Here is a 10,000-nt window from a genome sequence, read left to right as displayed (position 1 = left end):
ACCCTCGCATTTCGTGGTGTTGTCGATGCATTCAATTCTGCCCCGGTTGGGCAGCGAAAAATGCCACTTTCGAGTGAAATTTCTCGCCTTTTCTTTGTATAGCAAGTGAGAAGTTCGCGTGACCGGTGTGTAGTTCGCTCAGGCCGTTTTCCATATTCAAATTAGTAAATTATTTTCATGCTACAGCGAACAGAAGGCGACTGCATTGATTGTGAAACAATTATCTCAGGTTTTATTTATCTTATTTCTGTGTTGAGGTTTTTAAGAATCACTAATAAGGACACAGGTTGCTTGACTGAGCGAATCCAAATATGGGATGTATGCGAGTCGCGTTTTAGATTAGCGTTAACGTCACACGGAATAGATAAGAGCACAAATATGAAAAATTGATGTGGTTAAATGGGACGCATCTACAGAAAAGAGATTTTGTCAAAACAAGTTCACTTATTCAGAGAAATATCTCAGTTGCCGAAGTTTCGTATCGTGCCTATTGGAGCTCAATCACAATTTTATTGTCACTCGGTTTAATTCCGTTTTCGAAACGCTCTTCTCTGTGGTTCAATTTCGCATTTCAAGCCACATTAGGTTTTGGCGTACTTAATAAATAAACTTTTTTCATTTTGTTTCCACCCATTAAATTCTCGTTTTAATTTTTTATTTCTTATTTGGGAGCTTCACGCACGTGTCGTTCATAATTGCAGCTAAAAGCTTTTGCTTTCACTCCAAACCACCCATTTCGCCTTAGGTGGGACAGCGTGTTGACTCGGTCTTGAGTACATTTTAATTGCGATTTCTAAAAAGTTTGAAATGATTATTCAAAAAGTATTGTTGTCAGATAGCAGGCCTGTCCAAGCTTTACTCTGGCAAAGTACTGTGTTGATAGTTAACTGACTCCAGTAAAATAATTTGCAAAATTATTCCGACAGCTGTTGGCTCGCACGATTTCTTTCATTTATAAAAATCGCACCATGAAAGGCGCGCGCCTCCGTTGCCAGCAAGTCGAAACTTTTTACCATACTTGCCCTAGAACTAACACTATTCGAAAGGTTTCCTTTTATGCTTTGAGACTTTGCCGTCTGTTAAATAATGCTACGATCACAAACTTGATATTTTCCTGATGTAATCATATGCATCTCGTTGTCTGTACGCAATTGGAAATTGTATGAAGTGTCGAATTTTAATTTTTATGCTGCACTTCCACCAATGAAGCAGACGTGCATATCTATTTCAATCCCCAGTGTCATATATCCTCAAATCCCTGGCCGGTTTCAACCTTCTGCAAAGTAATGAAGTTTGGAAATAAATTTTTTAGGAAATGCTATGTCTAGCTGGGTGGAGTAAACATGATTCGCGGTTTAATACATTGGAAAAAGAATGCTGAAGGCAATTCTACATTTTCTTCATTAAACTAATGTATTGAGCAAATTCTAAGTTTTCTCTCGTCAAGTCTAAGTATTATGATTTTGCTTTTTGGCAAATGACTAAACCAGATTTTAATCAATGTGTCGCTAAACGCACTCACCGAAATAGTTTCATTTAGGACGCCACAAAAACTGCGTCAGTTTTAGACAAAAAAGATTCATCTTTCAGTAATGATCTCAAAGCAATAGAACAGCAAGAAATTGTTCTCATTTAAGTAGTTAAAACGTTTTGACTAATCTGTTTCTTAAAGGTTTTAGTATATATCTACATGCTTGGATGCCTATGTTTCATTACAAACGTTTTTGCTGTAGGGGACTTGTGATATTCAGCAATGACATCTGCTTAAAAACTGAGATGGGCAGGAAATTTTGGACCAAAAAACTTATATTCTAGACGCAATGAAAAGAATGACGTCAAGCAAAGATAAATACAGATTTAGCGAATAAAAACACAACACTGAGCGCCAATATTCCGGTATTAAAAAGTAGAACTTGTTGGAAGAATACAAAGTTCTGGTGAATTGAGCTTTGTCAGTACGTAAATAGTTTCGGCGTGGGATTAAAAATCCAAAGTCGAAAGCCTTAGGGAGCCGTGCCTGGTAGATATTGTCATTTATTTCTTGTTGACGGTTCCATATAGTGAGTATTTGTCGCCCGGGGGTAAATGCGAGGAAATTATTTTTTTATATTGCTCTTTTCATCTTTGGAAGAGGCCCTCTGAGTCGAAGCCATTCTAAATCTGACAGCTTCCTACCAAATCATTTTTATGGGTGATTTTCTGGCGTCTACAATAATTCCGGTGTATTTTTTTTCAGAGCTCATTTGGTGTGGTGTATTTACGAAGAGCTTAAATATGTTTCTACTCATTTCAAGCCCAAAATCAAAGTTTCGTCCATTTTGGTGAGACCTGAAAATAGCGAAAAGATTATTTTTGACACACGAACTTAAAAGTGCTTGAAATTTAATGTCGTATTTTTACGACATCCGATGGTCAAAGCGATAAGAAACAGAAACGTATTAAAATGATAGAATTTAAGGTAAAATGAAATTCCAAAAGATAAGGGTTTTGTCCTTTAATATTTTGAGATTGCAAAATTGTTAGATTGAGCAAGTTACAACAGCATATCCTTCAACTCGCTTCCGTAAACATTGACTCTATCATTTGATTGGGTAGTTGAAAACTCACGGAATTTTAAATAGAAATTAATGCAAAGCCAGCGTCCGGTGTAAAATGTTCTTAAGATATGTGAAGCATTGTGCAATATTATTTTTGCTTTCAGAAATCAACTTCATTAGCTTGAAAATGAAGATAATTTCGAGCGCGGAAAGAGTGAAAAAGATCATTGCTTGTGTTATAAATGGAAAGTCAAAATCCTCAGTGAAATACATGTGTCCCGCAATAAAGAATGCCGGCCAACTCAGGTCGACAAATTCATTAAATGTAAGGCAGCTTTATCGACAGTGTTCACATTTAGCTTTAACATTTTTTAATAGCTATAAGGTGTGGAACCCTGTAAAATGTCAATCACAATTTCAATCAGCTGCAGCCGAATCACAGTGACGAGCTGGTTTGATTGTATTTTATTTCTCATAACAACTGAAATCCAACAAGAAAATAAACTCTTCGACGAAATGGCGTTTGCTAATGGGAAAAAACAGAGTTTCATATCACACGTCAGTTTTTATCTAATCTAGCTTAGTATAATGATTATAAAATGGCAATGGCTGAAGCATTAACATGAAAATTCACTATCATGGTAAATGATAGACTTTGTTTCAGTATCAGATGGGAACTAACAAAGTGTTTAAAATGTGTTTGGCGAGTCACAAGAGCGAAACTTTATAGAAGCATCGACGAAAAACGAAGTGTAGAACCAGGAAAACAGACAGCAATACGATTTTCCATGAACTCGTACAAATTGATAAAATGAATGATCGTCGCACATTCTTCTCGTGTTGTTCATAGCTCTGTCATATTGGACATGAATACTTATCGTTCAACTGTTTTTCAGGTGCGATATCGACTGACTCGTCAGTCATATTCATTAAAAGACGTTTTCGTTGAGAAAAAGTGTTATACCGTGAACAAGAAAAAAACTACGTGACAACCCTCCCCCTCCCCCAAAGTAGTGACAAAATTTGACGGCTGTTAGAAAATCCCGACCCAAACTCTAATTTCATTTTTCCAGTCTCTTCTGGCGATCAACCACTGGCCAAAAAGCCGCCTAAGGACTCTGGAAGCGAGATTGGATTAGTTTCTGCACGACTGCAGAATCGGACACGTTTCGGGTGTTGTCATGCTGTCAAGAGGATTTACCGAAGATGTTACCGAAGATAGCACTTGCTCTTGACGGCTACTGAACGGGAATGGTCACTAAAAGCTTGAAAGCATTTGAAAAAAGCAGCTGTTTTCTAGATTTGGTTTTCCCTTCAGTTCTTCTTACAAATAAAATAGTTAAAAATGGCAGGTCATGAGAGAAAAGAAGCTGATTATAAAGTTAATTAATTGATGGTGCTATATGCATACTTTATGCAATGACTTTCCTTTTTTAATAGCAAATTCTCGGACGTATAATGGACCTTGATTACCTGCAGCTGCATTATTTTTTTGGAACATTGTTCTGTTTACTTGTTCGTTGTTTGTCCTGTAGACCAGCCATGTAAGACGTTGCAAATGGCGCAGGTCGCCCTACAGAGGTTTTTTGATAGCTGACCACTTTTTGTTACTGCGCATATTGTCTGCGCATCTCAAGATACTCGGGTTTCCTATGGGTGGTGCCTACCAACACAAGGTTATTTTTGCGCGGTTTAAAACTATGCGCAGACAGCAGAACTTAGCAAGTGCTCTTGGTAACCAAAAAGAAAATGGGGGGTAACTACGTATTTTTCAGAGATAACAAAGCTTCAAATTGGGAAAAAAGCACCATACATTGCTTTGTATTTTACTGTTTTTAAGAATAATTGCTGCTTACCGTCGTCTCTAAAAATGCGTGGATACCCCCTATTTTCTTTTTGGATTCCAATAGCCCTTGCTAAGATCTGCTTTCCCCGCATAGTCATAAACCGCACAAAAATACTTCTTTATTAGTAGGCACCGCCCTTAAGGGCCAATTTATACGAGCAAATTTCCCACAACATTTGTCATCGCACTTTTTAGTACAACTTTTGTTGCATTCAAGTTGCAGTTTCAAGCCGCCTGTGAAAACTAGTGGCTATTTCACCGCGATTTGTCGCCGCGCTATCGCATGGGTTTCGAAAATGTTTGAAACTTGATGAAAACTTTCAGGGTATCCCAGAAAACGTACAGCGGTATCGCTCTAAAATCGCGCTGAAATCAGAACTAGTTTACAAGTAACAGCCTAATTAATTACGCGAGAAAAATTGCCGTGAGTGTGCGACAAAAGTCGAATCAGAAATCGCATGTGTAGCATACCTTTAGGGCTCCAATATCAAATCGCTATCCTTTATATTTTTTCTTATCAGTACTGGCTAGGAGAATTTATTTAAACATCAAGACTTTTTATCTTTGGTGATCATTAGTTCCCTTATTCTCATGAGTTGTACGTTCGATCAACTAGTGATATTGAATTCGAGCCTGTAATAGCATGCGTACTAAGCGTTTTGTGCGTTTTTCGCTTTTTGACCGCGCGGATATTGGGACGAGAGCGAAAGAAACGGAGGGGGGAGGGGAGGGGAGGGGACAAGGAGAAACCCTCTCCTTCCCTCTCCCTCCTCCTACAAAATGGAAGCACGGTGGTGTAGTACTTTACGTGCTTCACCAGCTCGGCAGACGTTTGATCGGATCTGAGATCAGGAGATCGAAGGTGGAGTGGAGGCTGATCTCTGCATCAGTTGCATTGTCAGGTTTAGAGTTAGGCAGGCACTTTTACTCTAAGTTGGCTCTAAAACCTCTATTTCAGTGTGTAAGTGGACAGGCATCCCATCCAAAGGGAAGATTGGGGGAGGAAGGAAGTACTGTATGCAACGTGAACTACACCTAAGCACCATCCCCAATGATGCGAGCCATTTTGATATCTGCCTCTTTCAGTCCGTTGGATTAGGCATAGACGTTATCTTAATATTAAAGTCTCCAACACCTTTTACACATATAAAGATATTTCAGTCTTTATTATCGCCTCTCATTTCAGGTTGCGAATACCTACGCATTCCTCCCCCGTGAAGCAGTCTCCTACTATCTGATGAGCTGTAGCACCTGCAAACAGAGGATCCAGCGGTTTAACTCCATTCTTCTGAAACATGGTAGACCGCTGTCACCTGTGTCTGACTTGGTGAGTATCGCCGTCTCCTTGACAGTCCATCAGTATCCTCGCAAGCTAAATTGCGTTGTGTCCAAATGTGCGCACAAATGGGTCCAAAATAGGTTGGAAATCTCTTTAGGTTTGCTGTTTCGCTTTCCTTCTACTTTTATTTCTTTCGCTTTGTTTTTTCTTATGAAAAGGTTCACTACCATTCTGATTATCAAGTGCCAGTTTGTGTGAGGGAGGGTGACCTCGTTCCCAGGAAGAGGAAAGGCCCTGGGAACTAGGTTGGGAGAGAAGGAGGGGAGGAGGTTGGAGGGATTTGTTGAAGAACGAAGGCAGACAACTGCGGGAGATTGGAAATTCAGAATCGTCATTCATCAGTTTTTCTTGTCCTTCTCTTGTCAGTTTGTGTTTGGTGTAACATCGGTAGCCTAAGGCAAATTTATTTGCAGGGTTGACAATTCAGCAAAGGGCAATTTTATTTGGGCCTATATTTCAACTGCATGTAATACCACTAGTCTTCATTCTTCAGGACAAGAGTTACAATGAAGGAAAAGAACGCCTCTTAAAAGTTCAAATTTAAATTTTTAAGAACCATTATTCTTTCCTGAAGAAGACTATTGGTACTAGTTGAAATATTGGCCCAAATAAAATTGTTCTTGCCGTAGTGTCAGCCCTGCAATCAGTTTGGTTTATTTACACGTAAAATGACGTCTGCCACGTACATCTCTGTTAAAAGAGATCCGGCAACGAAACGTATTCAGAAAAGATTTTTGTGCGTCGTGTGGTCCTCTGCACTCAAAAGATCAGTAGCCCGGTGTCAAAATAGATGGTTGCCAGGACATTTAACAAATCGATCGACAGCTGTTTTCTATGGTCTATATTCTTGTAGACCATAAAATGACGTCATAAAATGTTCAAAGCTCAAGTGGAACCACGAGATGCTGGCGAGTGGTTTCACTGCCATGTTTTGATCAAGGTAGGGGCGCGCGTTACATCTGAGGTCATTTTTTTTGTCCGTACTCTTATAGACAATAGCTACGAGCCAATCAGCGCGCGGGAATTTTGACAGCTAGTTATTGTAAAATACAACTGTACTGTGTAACATTATAAGAATGCAACTCAGGGACTGGGAAAGGGAGGACATGGTTTTGTCACTTTTTTCTTTTTTAGATTAATAATCAGCTGAAGATTTTTAAAACTATTTTCCATGATTCTGTTCACAGGGTCGGGATTCGCCCACGTCTGATATAGTGAGTATATTTCATACTTTGAAACAAAAAAGTACAAATGAATAGCATCAATTTAAAGATAGTATAGTTGTTATCTAAAATGCCTGAGGCAATGTATAGACCTGTAGCCGTAAAGGGGCGATATCGAATCGTGAAAAGATGCGAGAGCCGGCAAAAAAAGCAGTAAATGCTGTTGTCGAAAGTACGAAAGCGTTCAAGCTATTAATTCACAAAAGCGCAAAAGCGCAGCTACGAGCGATTTGTTACGTTCAAACTAGGTGACGCGATTTTTCAAAAATGTTGCTTTACCCGGAGCCAGATTTTTCGCGAGTTTTATCCGCGATTTTAATTTGGCATTCTCACGTCGCTTGCGGGTATGGCTACAAGTGCGATTCCTTTCCCCTTGTCCTGGCGACGCGACGATTTTTAAAAGGAACAGTTTTTAAATGAACAGGTCACTCAAAGTCAACTGTTTCCCGCAGTGGATCCAGGAGAACGTGTAAGAGGTGGGGAGGAGGGAAAAGGGGTCGAGATTGAGTTCTGGGTTGAAAGAACTTCTTCTAAATCCGAATTAATAATGTAAAGGACACAGACGATTACCAGAGTCCGATACCAGGCAGTTTTTGATCGTGTGTAGCCTGCGTGGCTGGCGCTAGAAGAGGGTCTGGATGGGGTTAACTGACAACTGACAAATAGCCAAAATTTTAACTGTCAACTGACAAATAGCACAAAATTTAACCGACAACTGACATTTATACTCGCTGGTACTGACAACTGACCAAAGACCTGCTGCTACGTTTTTCGGCTAATAATTGATATATTTTATACCAAATCACCAAAAAAAACGTGTAAAATAAACAGCAGCAGAGTAGGGCGTCATATTTTACACTAACAATTCATATTAGTTAATAGTTTATTTCTAACATGACCCAAATTTACGTGGAACGCGCTCTAGCAATATACCGAGTCTGTACCGTGTCCGCTCGTTCCGGCGTATTAAAGGCGATTGTTAGCTTTTGCCGTGTTGATACGGATACGGCATTCGAACGACACCGAAGCCGTATTCCAATCAATTGCGATAAGCTAGAGACAGTTCAGTCTCTAAAGAAGCATCTGTTGTCATTTCTTGGGCTGAGAGAACGGGCAATAAAATTGGGCCTTGGAGAGTTTGATTTTTAAAAACTTTACCGCATAGCACCGAAGCAGGGAGGAAGAAGCGAAAAATTTGCGATAATCACAGATGGTCAGTGGAAAATGGAGCTGCCAAGCTTGCTGGAGGAAACAGGCAGCGAAATAACGCTTCTGGAACAAGGAATGCGCCGGCTGCATGACAGCATAGCTGCGACTAAGAAGGAATACCTTGAAGAGGTTGAGTTGTGCACGTTACTCACAACAGTTGTGGAAAACATTCACGCCGTCTCATATTTTGAGCATGAGACGTTCACCGCCTTACAGTATTCCCAAGACTTTGGAACCATCACAAAGGAGACTTTACAAAAGACCGCCATTGCTTTTGAAAGTATAAAATTCATGCAACCGCTTCCGTCAGCAGAGATTAGCGCTGAAACGGAGACTGCCATGAAAGAATTGGTAGAGAAGCATCGTCCAGTAAGACAAAGAACAGTCAGGGGTGAGACTACAAAGGACAAAGCAGGGGCTCTACCACCAGCGGTGTATACGAAGCTACCAGATTGCAGTAAAGTAAACTTTATGCCAGACGAAGAGAGCAATTCCATCACGGAAGATCCAGAACGACTCAACAGAGATGTTGAAGATGAATCAGCCCTGAGGTGGCCATCTAATAATGTTACAGAAGTCACATTTGTAAATGACTGTCTCATTGATGTGGGTCGTTGGTGCTGTGCGACCTCCACAAGAGGACGAGTACGATACAGCTTCAGACAACGATATCTCTGACACCAGGACCGTAGCAAGGCAAGGGGGCTCAGTAAAATGGTTAAACAAAACTACCCCCCCCCCCCCCAACGTCACCCCCAAAAAAACCAGACTGATTAGGCAGTTTAAGATGTAACGAGAACATAAAAAAAAAAAACAGAAAAAAGTAGATTTAGTAAGTAAACCAATAACTGCACTTGCATCAGACTTTTGGTACATCTTTTTTGCCGTTTCTTTTACGTGGACTACCATGTGAAGTTTCCTAATTTCACGTTTGTAGGAGGACGTAAAAAAACGACGACAATTTTTTCTTTCTCTTTTAAAATTTGGCTTTAACCAGGCAGTAAGAATCCGACTGTGGGAGAATTTTTTCTCTGGCTCTTTAGAGGACATATTTGTGTGTCTTTCGACAACGCACGAACACTAAATTGTTATACACTAAGGAGGTCTAAGGACATTTGTATTGCTATAAATGAGCGGATGCCTTAGAAAATAAGTAGTTTATTTCAACAGCTTTTAAAGATTGGTTGGTTTCGATCCATTTTGGTTCTTATTTCCGATTCACAAGGTAGGAGTACCTTTGCTGTTGTTGTTGTTGTATATAAAAACAAACTGTTAGCGAAGGAAACTGAAAGGTAGTAAACACATTTTTAAAGGGCTGTGAAAAGGCATTTGCAGCGTCAGAGTTTAAGACTGATTGCTGCACATTAATGTGGTTTAATTTTTTTATTTTTTGGCAAACTGTTTTGTAACTTCCAAAAATTCTGGGGAGGGGGGGGGGACTCAAGCCGTCCATGCCCCTCCCCCTGCTACGGGCCTGGACACTGAGGAGGAAATTTCACCTTTCGCAGTTTCAAGGTCTGGCCGACCAATACGCGCCCATTTTCGCTTGGATTCGTAAGGTACGTTCTTAGTAGATTGGCCATGGGATGATTTGTATAAAGGCCAAAGAAACGATTGTTGTTGCAAAACTGTAAACATAAAATTAGACATTAACCAGAAACAAGTTTTTACAATACTTTTTCGGTTATCATGGTACGCTCCTATCTGTCTTACATGACGTTTAAGTTTATTTGGGTCCTCAAGAAATTGTTAAAATCTGCAGTTAATTATTAATAACCATTTAACTGACAACTGACAAATGGCCCAAAATTTAACTGACAACTGACATTTGTACCCCCCCATCCAG

General features: G+C 39.9%; 1 protein-coding gene across 2 annotated transcripts in view; it reads left to right on the top strand.

Annotated features, from left to right (window-relative positions):
• Positions 1 to 10,000, top strand: part of LOC146487086 (nucleolar protein 4-like) — a 35,006-nt gene that overhangs the window by 1,149 nt on the left and 23,857 nt on the right. For both annotated transcript variants that reach the window (XM_085092009.1, XM_085092003.1), the window contains exons 3-4: positions 5,570 to 5,710; positions 6,910 to 6,936. In XM_085092009.1, the coding sequence (XP_084948135.1) occupies positions 5,570 to 5,710; positions 6,910 to 6,936 (168 nt within the window). The remainder of the gene's footprint in view (positions 1 to 5,569; positions 5,711 to 6,909; positions 6,937 to 10,000) is intronic.

The sequence above is a fragment of the Pavona decussata genome, unplaced genomic scaffold, assembly GCF_977016875.1.
Source record: "Pavona decussata unplaced genomic scaffold, jaPavDecu1.1 SCAFFOLD_19, whole genome shotgun sequence".
Taxonomy (NCBI): Eukaryota; Metazoa; Cnidaria; class Anthozoa; order Scleractinia; family Agariciidae; genus Pavona; species Pavona decussata.
The sequence above is the reverse complement of the archived record's forward strand: the minus strand, read 5'-3'. Positions and strand labels throughout refer to the sequence as shown.